General features: G+C 41.8%; 1 protein-coding gene across 3 annotated transcripts in view; it reads right to left on the reverse strand.

The window, feature by feature from the left end:
• LOC122557296 (uncharacterized protein C8orf48-like) overlaps positions 1-18190 on the reverse strand; it is a 90278-nt gene that overhangs the window by 12998 nt on the left and 59090 nt on the right. For all 3 annotated transcript variants that reach the window (XM_043704845.1, XM_043704842.1, XM_043704844.1), the window contains exon 4: positions 15805-16031. In XM_043704845.1, the coding sequence (XP_043560780.1) occupies positions 15805-16031 (227 nt within the window). The remainder of the gene's footprint in view (positions 1-15804; positions 16032-18190) is intronic.

Genomic DNA, 18190 nt, shown 5'->3' on the forward strand with positions numbered 1-18190 from the left:
TTGAGGGGTGATAGATATAGGACAGATGTCAGAGATAGTTTCTTTACTCAGAGAGTAGTAAGGGTATGGAATGCTTTGCCTGCTTCTGTAGTAGATTCGCCAACTTTAAGTACATTTAAGTTGTCATTGGACAAGCATATGGACGTACATGGAATAGTGTAGGTGAGATGGGCTTCAGATTGGTGTGACAGATCAGTGCAACATCGAGGGCCAAAGGGCCTGTACTGCGCAGTAATGTTTTATGTTCAATTGCCTCTCTCTAATGGAGAGAGATGCCTTTGGTCTTCTGTAGCCTGAAGCTCCAAAAAAGTAGTAGAAGGTATGTAGGTGGAAGTTGAGAACCTAAGTACATACCCATCAAACGCTCTAACCTGGATACTGTGCTGAGTGATATTAGTGACATTAGCCTAATTTTATGCTATTTTAGGGAGGTGACAACCCACTTGCTTGAAATGGGTTTTAATTTCAGCGAATAATATAAAACAAAGCAATGCTATTGCAACTATTTAATATTTCAAATTACAGTATAGAATGTTTTCTACACCCATGTTGTAAAGGATGGGTTACACATTTGAAATTGTTCTACCATTAAAAGGATAAAATTAACTAATCAAGTGGAACACAGTGCTGCAGAAATTAAGACACAGACCAGCCACCATCATTCATCACAATGGGAAAGATCAAGCAGCAGAATTTTGAAAATTAGCATTTATTTAAGAGTACGTAAAAGTTGTTTTTTTTTAACGTGCACACGTCCTACCCTAACTATGATTTAAATTTTGGTTTTGCACTTATTTGATAGCAAAACCATTAGCAATCGAATAAGTTGAGCACCCTAACATAACAGAAATTGAATTAATCTTTCTTGGTTGTGAAACTGAAGACAATTGATGTTACAGGTGATTGAATTTTATCCCAGGCTTTGAGATATGAGTGCTGAAACAAAATGGGGTTTCCAAGCCCAGATTTGTTGGTATTAATCCAGCACAGCACCCCTTTGGTAGGTTTTCTCCTAACAGCTCTGTAGCTTTTGCAGCTCAACAAGCAGAGATGATTACGCTATGTCATGAGGCATCTCAGAAATTGCAAGGGTACCTCGGGTTGGGACAGGAATAAGGTCATCTGGAATAGAAGGGAAACATTTATTGGTGCAGCGAGGGGTGGAATACAGTGGGAATGTTCTGCCAGTGGCAAAATCATGGCATGTTCATGAAATAATCCTTAACTGGGACAACAAGCACCTTATTTCATTTGATATTTGAGGAAATAAGTTGAGATTCAAGATTCACCTTCACAACTAGCATCTTGAAGTGGATTCAAACTCTGAAACTCTGACCACAAATTCATTTTGATCATCTCCTGTGCTCTCTCGGTGATTTTCAGAAGTGCCCACTGAAAGTCTTTTCCTTTTGAATGCATCTCATCTACCACTCATATTTCATCTTTCTTCCTTACTTTTCCATCTCTACCCCCATGCCTCTTTCAATCAGTTTTCCCAATTTCACTGTAAACTGTAAAATCAATTCACAAGATGACAATATGAATTTAGCTGTGTTTCATACAAGATGTGGAGATGCCAGAATTGGACTGGGGTAGACAAGGTCAAAAATCAAATGACACCAGGTTATAGTCCAACAGACTTATTTGAAGTGGAAAGCTTTCAGAGCTCCGCTCCTTCCTCAGGTGTGATATGATTGGGAGGTGCAGACACTGTGTTTACAAGCAAAAAGTTACCAAATTAGTAGTCTATTTCAGGAATGTCCCTAGATAATTAAAGGTTTTATCAACATACAGGAGGTGATATCTCAAGTTGGACAATGTACTTTAGGTGTGAGGGCCCACTTCAAATTTGTTTGTGTTTTAAGCTGAGATCTGGTTTTACTTCGTAACAGAAAATTGTGTGTGTGTTTGCGTGTGTGTGTGTTTGTGTGTGTCTGTGTGTGTGTGCGCGCGTGTTTGCATGTGTCTGTGTGTGTGAGAGAAAGAGACAGCGCACTTGTGTGGGTGAGAGAGTGTGTGTATGTACATGCATGTGTGAGAACGAGTGTGTGTATGTGAGAGAGAAAGAAGGTGCGTATATGAGAGAGAGAAAATGTCTCTGTGTGTGCATGCATGAGGACAAGAGGATGTGTGTGTGAGAAAGACAGTTTGTGTGCGTGTGTGTGCACGTGTGTGCATATGACAATGTGACTGTGCATGTGTGAGCATTTGTGCGGTGTGCAATGATCAAGACACAGTGGGGTTGACTCCCAGTGAGGGAATACTTTGGCGGTCCTGGACACTCAGTCTTCAATCTTCGGGTGAGCATCCTCCAAGGTGGACATTGTGATTTGCAACAATGCATAATTGCTGAGCAGAAGGTGATAGCTAAGTTCCATACCCAAGAGGATGGTCTCAACCATGTCACACTATGGGTAGCCCCATCACACTATATAATCTCTCTCTCTCTCTCTCTCTCTCTCTCTCTCACACCCACACACATCCTCTCTGTCACAACCACACGGATGGGTGAACTATTTCATTTAAGATTCTTTTCTGTCAAAGAATAAAACTGGAACTCAGCTTAAAACATAGATACATTCGAAGTGGGCCGTCATACCTAAAGTTCATTGTCCAACCTGAGATATCATCTCCTGTACATTGATAAAACCTTTAATTATCTCGGGACATTCCTGAAATGAATCTGGATTTTGCATTTTAATTAGTAGTCTATCTGCTAATTGATTAAAGGTTTCAACAAGGGCAGATAGACTACAATTAGCAGATAGACACTAATTGTTAACTTTTTGCTTATGAATACTGTGCCTTATACCTTCCTATCATACCTGAGCAAGGAGAGGAGCTCTAAGAGCTTGCATTTTCATATTAGAAACTGACCCCAAAGCAAGATAGCCTCATATTTACCCTTTCATGCCTTCTGATGTAGAAGGGATTCGAGGAAGAACATTTTCATGCAGAAAGTGGTACCGACCGAAACCCAACACTCCAAAGGATTTTGGAAGCAGAGACAATCTATGATTTCAAAATAAATTGCAATGGGAGTCTGAAGGAAATAAACTTGCAGGTGTCCAGGGATAACAATGGGCACTGCAACTGAAAAGTTTGCTCTATATCCTGCTTGGACCTTATAGGTTTGAATGGTCTGCTTCTGGGTTAAATATGACTCTAAAGTTTGATATGGAAATGATACTTCCTCTGTTGTGTGTTACAAAAACGCTAAACTGATAGAAGATGTGTTTTAAAAACAAGTGGAGAGTGCAGTAGATGGGTGGTCACAAAAACAAGAGTAAAAACATCAGCCAATTTTAGATTACCGTGTGTGGTTTTGAGATCGTACAATAGTAGGAACGAAAAATCATAGTGCTATTTTTAATGTATTTTAGCTTACATAACATATACCAGAGAGACTGGTATAAATTCATCAGAATTATATTAGAGTTGAGAAACCAAAGATATAAAGAGGATTTACGGAGCACTTTCAATGCAACAGAGAAAGCTAAAAGGAAAACTAATGGAACACTTAAAAATGATGAAACCTTTGATGTAATGATCAGGAGAGGCAAGCTGCAGTTTACTGAAACCAATGAACAAAAGATATCTATTGTCTGCAAGATTTACATCTGTCCATTTAATTTCCATGAGGCTCTGCACTACAGCTTGCTCTTGGTTGGAAATGTCAAGAGCACATGCCCTCTACAGGTCATCTGGGACCTGTATGAACAGAACAAGGGACTGTACTATGTAATTTTTTTTAACCCAATCATTGTTTTCTGTTGCACTTCCTGTGGCCTGAGTCAGTTTAATTTGTACAGGCAGTCAGCTATGTATTGTCCAGTAACATCAGTAACAAGCACAGAATCCAGACAATGTGTATATGTGTTGAAGGGTTTAGATTAGATTCCCTACAGTGTGGAAACAGGCCCTTCGGCACAAAAAGTCCACACCTAACCTCTGAAGGGTTTTGGACAGCAGACTGGCAAGTGGAGTTGAGGTGAAGATGGGATCAGTCATAATCATAAGAAATGACAGTGCAGGCTCAAGCAGCTAAATTGCCAACTTTTCCTCCTATTTCTTATGTTCTAGGTCTGCAATATTGTAGCCATGTAAATAGTGTTGTAAATAAACTTCAAGGTATCTGTCACAGTAAGAACCCAGGTCTCTGGTATATGTTGTGCAAACTGAAATACATTAAAAATAACAGAAAATGTCATCAATTCCAATCAGGTTTTCCCCAGTTCCCACTGACTTCATTTTTGCTCAGGAAGTCTTCTGCTCACCTCTGGAGCTCGATTCTTTTGTCCATTTTCAGGTGAAACCCAAACTGAGCATCAGTTAGCAGGTTACTGATGAAAAATGTCATTTATTAGAACTGTCAACAACACAGTGACAGAAGTTATCTATTGAAAATTGTCTCTAATACAATGAGAAATGAGAAAATATTTCCCTATGCATTTAGACTATAGAGTCCTATGTCACAGGATGTATTTAAAGCAGTAACTCATTGAATTCTTTAAAAGAAAGGTTGATAAATATTTGAAAGCGGGAAAAGACTATGGTTAGAGAAAGGGATAGTTGTTTCAGCTTTGGATTACTTTGGCAAAACGTTGACAAAAATGTGATAGGCTGAATGACCTCCCTTTATGCCCAGTGGTATACAGTCAGAAGGCTCTGGGAGTCCTCAACATTGATTCTGAACCCTATGAAGTCTCATGGCTTCAGGTTTTCATGGGCAAGGAAACCTCCTGCTGATTACCATGTACCATGCTCTCCCAGCTGATGAATTAGCTGTTGAACACTTAGAGGAAGCACTGATGGTAGCAAGGACAGTAGGGGATTTCAATGTCTACCACCAAGAGTGGCTTGGCAGGAGTTCTACTGATCGGGTTGGTCGGGTCCTGAAGGACATAGCTGCTAGATTGGGTTTGCAGCAAATGGTGAGGGAACCAACAAGAGGGAAAATATACTTGACCTCATCCTTACCAAACTGCCAGCTGCACATGCACCTATCCGTAACAGTACCGGTAAGAGTGACCAGCGCACATTCCTTGTGGAGACAAAGTCCCTCCTTCACGCGGAGAATAACCTCAGTGTGTGTGGCACTGTCACCGTGTTAAATGGGACAGACTTCAAACAGATCTAGCAACTCAAGACTGGGCATCTAGGGGTGTTGTGAGCCATCAGCAACAGCAGAATTATACTCCAGCACAATCTGTAACTTCATAATTGGGCATATCCCCCACTCAGCCATTACCTTTAAGCCAGAAAATCAACCCTAGTTCAATGGAGAGTGCAAGAGGGCATGCCAGGAGCAGCACCAGGCATACCTGAAGCTGAAGTGTTGACCTAATGGAGCCACCAAACAGGACCACTTGCATGATAAACAACATAAGCAGCAAGTGATAGACAGAGCTAAGCAATCCCACAACCAACAGTTCAGATCTAAGCTCTACAGTCCTGCCACATCCAGTCATTAGTGGTGGTGGATAATTAAACAACCCACTGGAGGAAGAGTTAAAACAAATATTTCCATTCTCAATGATGGAAGAGCCCAGAACATCAGTGCAAAAGATAAAGTTGAAGCTTTCGCAATAATCTTCAGCCAGAAGTGCCAAGCTGTTGATCCTCCTCCAGTGCTTCCCAGCATTATAGATACCAGTCTTCAGCCAGTTCGATTCACTCCATGTGATATCAAGAAACGCTTGGAGGCACTGGCTACAGACCCTGACAACAATCCGGCAACAGTACTGAAGACTTGTACTCCAGAATTTGCTGCTTCCCTAGCCAAGCTGTTCCAGTACAGTTACAGCACTGGCATCTATCTGACAATGCAGAAAAAATTGCACAAGTATTACCATGGAGAAAGACATGAAGACTTGGGGAAGTTAGTGGTGAGATCTTGGTGACAGTCCACATCACAGTACAGGAGGTTTTGGATGTATTAGAATGTACGAAATCTCCTTGTCCTGACCGGATAGATCCAAGAACACTGCAAAAGGCTACAGAAGAAATTGAGGTATCCCTGGCTGATATTTTTGAATCAACGTTAGCCATGGGTGAGGTCGTGGAAGACTGGAGGGTAGCAAATGTTGTGCTTTTATTCAAGAAGTGCTACAAAGAAAAGTCTGGGAATTGTAGACCAGTGAGCTTAACATCTGGGGTGGGTAGGTTACTTGAGAAGATTCTAAGGGACAAGATATACTGCATTTGAAAAGGCAGGGTTTGATTAGTAGTGGTCAGCAAGGCTTTGTGAGTGAGAGTTCATGCCTCACAAATTTGTTAGAGTTCTTTGATGTTCGCCGATGATTGCACAATATTCAGCACCATTTGCAACTCCTCAGATACTGAAGCAGTCTGTGACCAGATGCAACAAGATCTGGATAATATCCAGGGTTGGGCTGACAAGTAGCAGGTAACATTTGTGCTACACAAATGGCAGGCTATGACCATCACCAATGACCATAACGTTGACAATCTAATCACCGCCCTTGACATTCAATGGTGTCACCATCACTGAATCCCCCACTTTCAACAGCCTGGGTGCTATCTTTGATCAGAAACTCAACTGGGGTCATCACATTAATGCTGTGGCTACAACAGCAGGTCAATGGCTAGGAATACTTTAGTGAGCAACTCACCTCCTGACTCCCTAAAGCCTGTCCACATCTACAAGACACAAGTCAGGAGTGTGATGGAATACTCCCCACTTGTCTGGATGGGTGCATTCCCAACAACACTCAAGAAGCTTGACATCATCCAGGACAAAGCAGCCCGCTTGATTGGCACTACACCCACAAGCATCCACTCCCTCCACCACTAACTGTCTGTAGCAGCAATGTGTAATATCTACAAGATGCACTGCAAGAATTCACCAAAGATCCTCAGATAGCGCCTTACAGGCCCACAACCACTTCCATCTGGAAGGACAAGGGCAGCAGACACATGGGAACATCACTACTTTCAAGTTCCACTCCAAGCCACTCACTGCCCTGACTTGGAAATATATCACCGTTCCTTCACTGTTGCTGGGCCAAAATCCTGGAATTCCCTCCTTAATGGCATTGTCGGTCTACCCACAGCAGGTGGAATACAGTGGTTCAAGAAGGCAGCTCACCACCACCTTCTCAAGAGCAACTAGGGATGGGCAATAAATGCTGGCCAGCCAGCAATGCCCACATCCTACAAATGAATTAATAAATTAAAAAACTGTGATTGCTATCTGGTGACTCAACAGCTGGTCCTGAATGATTTTTCTCTATATCTGATCACATGGGTGACAGACATATTGATATTTGTGTTTGATTTGATTACAATTGGCATGCTACCAGCAGGTACTTGTGATGCTCATTAATATCCTTCCTAATGGAAAGAAATTTGAGCCTGTTTGATGCCCCAGAGAGGCAGCCTGGAATCCCAAAGGGGAGGTGCGCTTCAGTTACAATGATTAAGAGTGGTTTAAAAATTTAAGGTGGTATACAGAGGAACTGTTAGGAGCATCTGAGAATTTCTGACATGTTTTGAAGGCCCTGCTCAAGGAACTTATTAGTCAGTGGGAGGTGCACTCCCCAAAGAAAGCAGAAGTGGAACTTGAAAGTTCACAGCACCAGTGGTAAGGACTTAAGAACTAGCCTGGTCGACCATTGCTAGAATCTTTGTGCCCACACTCCACAATGTGGGAAGGAGTTTAATGACTTGAGTTGCATAGTTAAGGTAGGATTCCACTCCATCCTGAGTCCTGCACCCTCTTTAGTTTCAGCACTCATAAGCCCTGCCTCACTGAATCTCCGCAGTACAGACAGAGGCCATTCAGCCCACCAAGTCTGCACTGACCCACTGAAGAGCATCTCACCCAGATCCAGCCCTCCACCCTATTCTAGAACCTTCCATTTACACATTCCAAGATACTACGGGGTATGGCCAAATCACTATCTTCCAATCATAGAAGTACACTTCATTGAACTACATTATTCTACTGCTGGTAGGAACAGGGATAGACCATTCAGCTCCTCAAACCTGTACTTCCATTAGATTGTGGCTGATGTGTAATGTAATTTTATTTATTTGCCATGACTTTATACCCCTTAATACCATCAATTAAAAATGATCTACCAAACTCATTTTTGAAGTTTCTATCCCAGTATGCTTTATATCTGCCGCTGTTCTCCTCAATGCATCACACTTGTTTCATCTTTCACACAGCATCTACTGTAATCTACCTTTACGCTTATATTCTGAAAACATCTCAGTCAGTTACCACCAATGTTAACTTTCTGTAGGAAATGAATGTAGGAAATAGGAGCAGGACTGGGCTATTTGGTCCTTTGAGCCTGCTGTCATTCCATTCAACCACAACTGGCCTTTCCCTCAATTGCATTATCCTGCAATCTCCCCGTTTCACTTAATTCTCCAAGATGCCCAAAAATCTAACAATCTCTGACTGGAAAATATATTTAGTGATTGAATACTGACAGCCTTCTGGGACGGCCATGCATTTCAAAGAGGCACAAATGTAGGAATGAAGAAGTTTCTCTTCACTTCTGTCTTAAATAGCCTTTATTCTGACACTGTACAGCTCATTCTGCTGTAATGCGTGTTTCGTCAATGTTAATTCACTTTAATATGATTGACAAGTTGGGGACACTGTTTCTAAAGCACGAAATTTTAAAGTGGCCTCATTATTTTAAATGGTGTCGCTGTTCCGTGATTTTCTTATAACATGGGATTGCACAAGAATGGAACTACCGCATTATAGCAAAACTGACTGTAATCTCTAAATATAAGGGAAATCATCCTTGCAGCACATTTCCTGTCAACGACGTTAAGAATTGTAAATGTTTCAATGAGGTCACCTCTTATTATTCTAAACTCCAGGTAATACAGGTCCAGATTACTTACACTCTTGTCGTGGGACAATTCCTGCATTGCAATAAATATGCCGAGCAAATCGACATTGCAAACCTTCCAAAGTTACAGTATGTCTCGTTAGCTACGGACACATATGTATTTGGAGTTTGGTCTCACAAAGGCCCGAGACAATTGCTATAAAACATCTTTACTTTCAAACGCTAAACATTTTGCATTTATTGTTCTCTTTGCTTTCTTAATTGCTTCCCCTACCTGCATGCTAACTTCCTATGATTAATGCTTAAAGGCAAGCAGGTCTGAAATGTCAATGTTTCCCAAACTATCAACATGGACAAAACATTCTCCTTTCACATTTCTCCTTCCAGGTAGGGAACATTTGGGCTGAATTTTAGAATCTCCAGCCAATTATTTTCAAGATTAGGATGTGGTTGGTAAACTCCAGCGTGCGGCTTGCTTACCACGTACCTCACTGCCCCAACTTCTCTTAAGTTGTACAGGGGTCAGTCAAGGCAGTGGGTGGCCCATCTGTCCTTGGGTCTACTGAGGACATAAGCCCTGAAGAAGGGCTTATGCCCGAAACGTCGATTCTCCTGTTCCCTGGATGCTGCCTGACCTGCTGCGCTTCCCAGCAACACATTTTCAGCTCTGATCTCCAGCATCTGCAGACCTCACTTTCTCCTGAGGACTTTTAATGATCACTTAAAGGCTCCATTCCACCCACACTGCTATTTTGCCAAGTCATCTGGAAAGTCCAGCAGTTTTAGCTGCAATTTATATCTCAATTTCTATTGTGTCTAGGATAATGCTGATTTTATCAACGAGTAACAGAGATATACTAATGGCTTAGCTTGATGATATTACAAATTGTATTATGTGAAAGTCGTTAAGAATTGTGCCATGTTAGCTATTGCAACTTCGTATTTGATATATTAGATAATACTGGCAATTTGGAGCTTATTTGTTTAATTCAACATTGTGACGAGGAAGGCTTGGGCATGTTCTGCTACAATATGGAGTGGTTTCTTTAACATAGCCCAAAGGTGAGCTAAACTAGTCATTGTGTGGGTGGCACAACTGTTAGGAGTGGTGCACATGAGGAATAGGCATTCCAACAGAGTCAGGTGGCAGCACAGAGGGCATGCAGGATTAATGATGTGAGAGGATGGGGCATTAGGAGAGTGAGGGAGGTGTCGCATGCAACAAGGAGGGGCATCAGAGCATGAACCTCGGAGGGAAGCGGGTGTGGTGGCAGGGATACAGTGAGTGTGAGGTAATAGAGAGCACAGCAAGGCACTCATCCTGGCAAAGCAGGGAAGGTCACTGTTCTACTTTCAGCACTGCAGCCCAGTTCTCCACAGATGGGAGACAGGACTCTCCAAGGTAGCAATCTCTCACCAGGCTGGCACTGTCTGGTGGCTTGGGCTCCTCTGCCAGTCCTCTGGGAGGGAGGACTCCTCTTCTCTGGACCACCCCATCCACCAGCACCTTCAGGACCCTTTTGGAGAAATGTGGTATCAACTTCCCCTTCTTAGCCCTCTCTCCTCACTAGATCATGTCAGCCTGATCCGCAGATGCCACCAAGGATAAAGTAAACACAGCCATCTGAAGGAATGCACAGCACTGTGGGAAGAAGGTCATTGGTCTTCTCTAATCCCTCTGGGTACATCCCACCATCCTCTCTCTGATGCCTCTCATTCACTCTTTCTCTGCTACTGTACCCAATTTTGACCAAGCTTCATGCTTTATCAGTCACACTACTGCTGCAAGACAAGGTAATGCAAGGTAGGGAGGCTATGAGTACTCAAATAGTGCTCACTCACTCTTAGCCTCTGATAACTAGTGAGATGCACGGAGATGTAGCAGTCTCTAAACCCAAGCAGAGCAGCTTCTGGAGGCTCAGGTCCACAGCAGCCTTTCAAAATGGCTCAGATACAAGGGATGCTGGTCTTTGGGGGAAATATTCACCAAGTGGCGAGTTCTTCTGGGAAGGATACGTGGTAAGATGAGGCAGAAATTTCATAAGATACATGCCTTGGGTTGGAATTGGAAATTAATGTGGTGAGTTTGGCAAGATACGTGCCGAGAAACACTCCAATTAACACAACACAACAATGAGACCAAACTATGTAAAAAGATGCTGTTCAGATTAGCAAAAGTATGGTCAAGAGAGTAAGGTTTTAAGAAGTATCTTAAAGGAAGAAAGTGAGACAGAGAGATGTAGGTAGAGAATTCCAGATCATTGGCATTAGGTATTTGTAGGTAAGGCATCAAGCATTGGAGCAACAATGACTGAAGCTATATGAGGGACCGAATCAGAGAAGCATAGGTGTTGGGGGAAATAGCCAGAGACTACAGAAATAGGGAGATTAAGGACATTAAGGGATTTGAAAACAAGATGAGAATTTTTAAATGTAGACATTGTTTGGTGAGAAACCAATGATGGTCAACACCTACAAGGGTAAAAAGGAAGTGGGATTTGTTGTGAGTTACAACAAAAGCTACAGAGTTTTGGATAATCTCATATTTATGGAGATTAGAATGCAGTATATCAGCCAGGAGTGTGTTAACATTGTCAAGTCCAGAAATAACAAAGACACAAATGTGGGTTTCAGCAGCAGATCAGCTGAGACATGGGAGAAGATGAATGTTATATGGTGGTGGGAAAAGACAATCTCAGAGAAGGCACAAAACTCAGGATCAAACATAACAACAAGGTTGTAAACAGACTGGCTTAATTTAGACTGTTGTCATGGAGAAGGATGGAGTAAGTTGTTAAGTAACAGAGTTTTGAGCAAGGAGCAACATCATAGAGCAGAATCTTATAGAGGTCTGACCGGTGTGATGCATGACAGAATCAGAAAACATTGCAGCAAAGTCCAAACTCGATACTGAAATCATCACTCCATCTTTTCATAAGCAGCATGGTGAGATTCTCTCAGTGGTGTGTTGCCAATTGACAGGGATTAGCACTTCCTAAATGCCTTGTTTATGTCATAATTTGCTTCATTAATATTTAGTCTTCCATCTTACCAAACACGCCATGAAAAACACATGAAAACCCGAAAATGAAACTAGAGTGGGTATCTGGCCGATTCAGCTCACTGTTTGATCTGAAGGATCTCCATGTTGGACACCAATATTTCAGGGCATTCTCCACAGGAACCAGCCAACCACATCCCACATCCACAGGCATTGGATTTGACCTTTGCCAGCCTCTGAGAACCTTCATAGCACATTTCTGATCCATTTAAAAGATTTCAACACTACATTGTGGGTTGCATGAACAATTATCATTGCAATACTGCAGCAAGGGTACTGTCACACACCCAGCTTGTGGACTGGACCAGGCTACATCTCCGTGCACTTCACTAGTTATCATAGGCTCAGGGTGAGTGAGCACTATCTGGGTACTCATAGCCTCCCTATGTTGCATTAACTTGTCTTGCAGCAGTAGTGAACGTGGTAAAGCATGGAGCTTGATCCAAAGTGGTTACAGTAGCAAAGAAAAAATGAATGAGAGGCATTAGAGAGAGGATGGTGGAATGTACCCAGAGGGACCTGGTGATGTGGCCTCCACTGCTAGCTATGGGAAGGAGAATCTCCCATATCAGCATCATACCATCCAACAGGACCTCTGAGATTCTGCCTGCAAAACTGAATGCCATATCCATATCAGGAAATATGCAGGGCAGCTCTGGACTGACAGTACTTGCCTTAGTGCACATCCATCACTTTAAAGGTGCAGTGCATGCTGGGGTATCAGTGGATACCTGCTGGGTGGCCAATTGTTTCAGAAATGGCACCTGGTAAGTTGGGGCTGTAATTAGACATGTGATGTGCCATTGGTAGGTAATTAATGACACAAGTTTGATAAGATAGAGGTGAGAGAACTCACAAGGCCTCATGGCGAAAAACCTGTCAAAACCTCAATGAAACTGGACTTAACAAAAAAAATTCAACCCAACTGTTTCATGTTCCCAATATTTAATTGGAAGAAATTTCTACTCATCTTCAGTGTGATAATGTACCATCAGTGGAGATGTTGTGAGAGAGGGTGGAGAGTTAGACCTTGATATTGTCAGTATATACGTGAAAATTAACTCCAGGTCTTTGGATGATGTTGCCAAGTAGCAGCATGTAGATGCAAAATGGAGGGAGAGCTAAGGATTGATCTTTGAGGGGCAACTGGGATAATGGCTCAGGAACAGAATGAGAAGCAACTAAACTACTACAATGACCAAAAGATGACATGGGAGCGACGGGACATTTTGATGTAACTCCTGCATTATTTGAATATTCTAAAGCTTCAGGCAAGAGCTGTCTGTGCCTGCCCATGGACCAATTAGAATGGGTACCAAGGATCTCAGGCCTTTCTTTTCAAAGCATGAACCACCCCATACCGATTTAACGAATCAGAAAAGAGACCCTTGTATTTTGCACCAGCTTTCTCCATTTCAGTCGTTGTTCTGAAAATATCAAGGAATCAACAAAGCAGAAAGTTCAACAATTAACAATTAAACTATGATAGCTTATAGTTAGACATCATGCTTCGGATACAACCTTATACTAAGTTTTAGTGAAGCATACTTTGCTTTTTTATTGTTTTCCATATTCCACATTTGAATAACAAAGCCTGTTTATAGCTGTTCATCTACTATTTACTTATCTACTCATTGTTAAAACTTCTTACAGCTAGATGGTGAAGGAGGAGACTGGAAGTCAATCTCTACTCAGTTTTAGATATCGGCAAGAGGTGAGGCATAAATATAAAGCTCCTAGCTCTACAATCTACCACCAGTAATTATATGTGTCTCTTTAAATGTGGGCAAGTAATTATCTCCTTAACTTTAATTTATACAATTAACGTTTTCTGTTAATAAATACCATGGTAAATTACAGCACAAATCACATCCTGATACAATGTTTAGTTTTCTGCTTACTGAAGTCATGGAATATGTGGGTGGGTTTCTACTTCCTAATCCCAATATACGATAAAAGCCTCATTTCAGTACCCATTCTTGCTAGAATGACCTGGATATTGAACAGGTAAGGGCTTGCTCTGGCTTAATGGGAATGAGAACTTGTTTATGGGAGTGATTTTCAACATCGAATGCACGAAAATAACTTGAGTTAAAAATTCAGTAACACAAGTGATATCACTGGCCTTTCAGATGTGCTTTTGAACAATAATTTTTCTCTTGCCCATTATATATCAAGCTTTAATCAAAGAAGCATTGAAGAAAGCTTCACTGCATTTGTTCTCACATTCCTGGATCAGACTTGCTGCTCAAGATTCTGCACATTGTTGATGACAACAGTATCTAAAAATAGTGTAGCACTTTAGCAGCTCTTCCAAGCTGTATTACAAATTTAATTGTTTCAAATCCACATGAGGATGGTTCTGCCATCGTGCCAAAGATGGAATCTAGGTATGATTAGCCGTCATTTTTAATTATACTGTACAGCATATCATTCTACATATAAGGTACCACAGCTGCATAACCCAGTTTCCAATTCAAATGTCCTATTCACTGCAATGCACCAATGCAGATTTAATTGCTTATAATTCTGAGACGGCTATTTTTTTATCCACTGTGGTGTCCTTATCATGGAGATGTAATACTTTGCTACCACCAGACAAAATAACAAGAAGGTTTGAATAAAGCTGATTACATGAAATGCACAGTGAAACACATGTATCAAAAGCAATTAGAATCAAGTTGGAAAGTGTCTATCGCTATAATATCGATTGCCATAAGGACAAGTTTAGCTGCAAAAGAAAACTTATTTAGCTATTGCTTACAACTCTTATCCTGAATTTTAATAAAACATCACAAACTTCCAGAAATCCCGTTTTTGATTTTCAGTCTGCTATCTGGACTGGGTCACATTTAGGTACATAGTTGACTGCAAAATCAGCAGTTAAGAAATTCTGCCAAGATCCTTTGTTGTGATCTCTTTCTAGTGACTGTTGCTAGAGAATGAACACTGATAAAATCAGAGGATTAAATTTAACTTCTGCCTCCTAGATGGAATAATGTAAACTGGAATGTTAAGAGAGCCTGGCTATTTGCACTTCATTCCTATCCCCACATCTTAATTTACCTAACCTCAGGCCAAAGAAGGTTGCCTCCTGAGGACTGAGGGGCTACTTAATGGCTAATTCCAGGGATATCATTGGAACACACAAACCTTTGACTCTGGACTTGACTCAGTGTCATGCAGTAACTGGTCCAGCAGCAGAAATTGGCAGCAGCAAGGCTTCTGGCTGATGGAGTCCCAATTAACCATGCCTCTCCTGACTCATTAAGAGTGCATTGGACCTCCTTCGCCTGCACATGGACCATCACAAGTTCCTCCTCTCCACCAGTTTACATCGCTGAAGAACACACCTAATGGAGCCAGTGACATTTCCAATGCCTGCCCCACCAAATTTTAACTCCCATTTGATGACAGTGGTACTTTTGATACCAGCAGTTTTGAAAGGCATCTCAATAATCTGAGCTAGGAATTCAAATTATATGAGTTCACCGTCTGAGTGACCCGATGGATCCTCACGTGCTTCGTTGATCACACACCTGATTCGTGCCCCAGGTTAGAATTGGGTGCGAGGTGAGGCCAGGATTGAGTCAGCTGGTTTAGTGGATTCATAATACTGGTGATTTCCCCACAACCTTTCCTGAAACTAACTACAGCTCACCAACTGATGCCTGAGATGAGATTAGCTAAAACATGATGGATTGAGAGTTCCTGATTTATTTGGAACTGTGGGTCAGAAATAATCTTCAGAAGAGGAGGAAACAAAATAGCAATTATAAATTTGTTTAACTGTCACTCATGTATTTTAATTAGCTGTAATTTCAAAAGGATGCTTTGATTTTGTTGCAACCAATTCAAGATCAAACAGTAATTTCAATGAAAATGTAACGTAATCCACAGTACCTGTTTAACTGTCTCTGAGATGCATTTATGTCGCACTTGGTTTATCAGTTGCTGGGGTACAATGCAGTTCTGCTGAGGAACAGTCTTTCTTCGGAGTTGTTTGTTTGAATGTGGCTTTACGTGTTTACAGGACTCAGATTGCTGAAATTTCCGTTGAATCTGCTCAATCTTCATATGACAATACATTTGCAAAGGTGCTGATTCGACTGAGAAAAACTGAGCAACCTCTAATAAAAATGAAGTTTAAAATCAACTCTATTAGAAAGAAAATTAAAACTAAAAAGTGATTACAGAAGAAAAACCTATTGGAAACAAAATTCACATTTTCATGAATGTAATAGCTCCATCACTCAAACGTTCTCTATTACAGTATAATGTATGATTCAACACCCTTCTTTAAAATTGGGGTTAATTAGCTTCAGCTATAGTCTTAGAGTATTGGTCATGAACATTTAAGGAGTGATGCATAATAATACCCGATCTCTTTTTCACCTCGTTTCTGTAAATCGGATGCTTATTTTACAGTTTACCTGCCCCCAGGCATAAGAGTACAAACTTCGTGTTGAACATGAGGCAGCTCAGTGACAAGAGGCAGCTCAGTGGCTCAGTGGTTAGCACTGCTGCCTCACAGTTCCATGGTTCCAGGTTTGATTCCAGCCTCTGGCGACTATGTGGAGTTTGCATATTCTCCCTGTGTCCAACTGGCCTACAGGTAATTCAAAGGGAAGATTTACTAGTGCAGGCTGTAAAATATGACCCACGACCCCTGATGTATGTCTATGAGTGGCGATTAAGCCAAACAGCGATAAGTTCAGTGAGTGATTAACTCACCCTGGAAGCAAGCAACCATGTTAATCCTATTAACACCGATTTTCTTGCTGGAGATATCCTGCACTGCACAGCACACATACACTGTGACGGCCCTGACGAACCATATGAGAAGGTATCTAAGGTATCTGTAACAGCAAGCAGACCCTATCTTTTTGATGTGGAAGGCTCTGCTCCGCACGTGTCACTGGCGAAAGCGTCTGGTGACAGGTGGCAGGATTTGGGACCATGGGTGCTAAAGGCACAAAGAACGAAAGATTGGGTCTTCAGGGACGATGTGGTGTCTGGTTCATTGCAGATACGCGGACATATAAGAAGAAACTAAATTGGCGAACTCAGGCAGATAGGACAGTCCAGATAACCACCTCTAGCCCTGAAAAGCCTAGGAGGATAGCCTGGCATTTCCCTAAGATAGAAGTCTTGGACCCAAGATTAAAAATAGTCCCTACTGAGTTGTGGGCAATGGCAAACATGATGTGGGGCTCATATGGGACTGTGAACCCATAAGGATAACCCCGAAGTCTGAGTATCGTCCTTGCAGAGCACAATACCCGTTAAAACCTGAGGCCATAGAAGGAATTACTCCAGTCTTTGAATCCCTCCTAAAGGGTGGAGTGATAATCCCCTGTGAAAACTCACCAGTGAGAACCCCCATTTTTCCGGTCAAAAAGGCAAACATTCCCAGTGAACCGGAGGAATGGAGGTTTGTTCAAGACCTATGGGCAGTCAATATTGCTGTTGTCCCACGTGCCCCAAATGTTCCCAACTCCTATACCATATTAGCTCAAATTCCACTGGACAGTAAATGGTTCTCTGTTGTGGATTTAGCAAACGCCTTCTTTAGTGTACTGGTGCACCCAGATAGTCAATTCTGGTTCGATGTTTCATTCAAAGGGAAATCATATATCTTCACGCGACTTTGTCAAGGTTACTGTGAGTCCCCCACCACATATAATGAGGCTCTACGCAGGAGTCTGGAGACTCGTGGTCTAACCCCAGGGTCAGCGCTTCTGCAGTGTGTAGACGACTGCTTGATAGCGGCACCAACAAAGAAACAATGTGAGAAGGACACCTTTGCGTTGCTCTGCCGTCTAGTGAGGGAAGGGCACAAAGCCAGTCTCGCAAAGCTACAATTTGTGCAATAACATGTGAAGTTTTTAGGTCACTTAACATCTGAACAAGGGAAGGCCACTGGTCAAACAGAGTTCAAGCAATCCAGCAAATTCTAAAGCCTCACACAAAGAAACAATTATTATCCTTTTTGGATATGTGCTCCTACTGTCGAATGTTTATCCCACATTGCGCAACCCTTGAGACACCCCTAAGTGACATAGCCCATGGCAAAGATTTGCTGAACCAGAGTCCATTGCAGTGGATCCCAGACACAGGTAGGGTTAGAAATTAATACTTTGTGCTGGTGTTCACTAGTGAATTTTGGGTACAGAAATCTGAAGAACTGTGATCTACTTGAAGAAATTAGCATAGACAGGGAGGAGGTTCTAAGTGGCAAAGCAGGCTTAAAAGTAGATAATGTATCCCAGTCCGTTAAGTAAGGCAA

The sequence above is a fragment of the Chiloscyllium plagiosum genome, chromosome 15 (assembly GCF_004010195.1).
Source record: "Chiloscyllium plagiosum isolate BGI_BamShark_2017 chromosome 15, ASM401019v2, whole genome shotgun sequence".
Lineage (NCBI taxonomy): Eukaryota > Metazoa > Chordata > Chondrichthyes > Orectolobiformes > Hemiscylliidae > Chiloscyllium > Chiloscyllium plagiosum.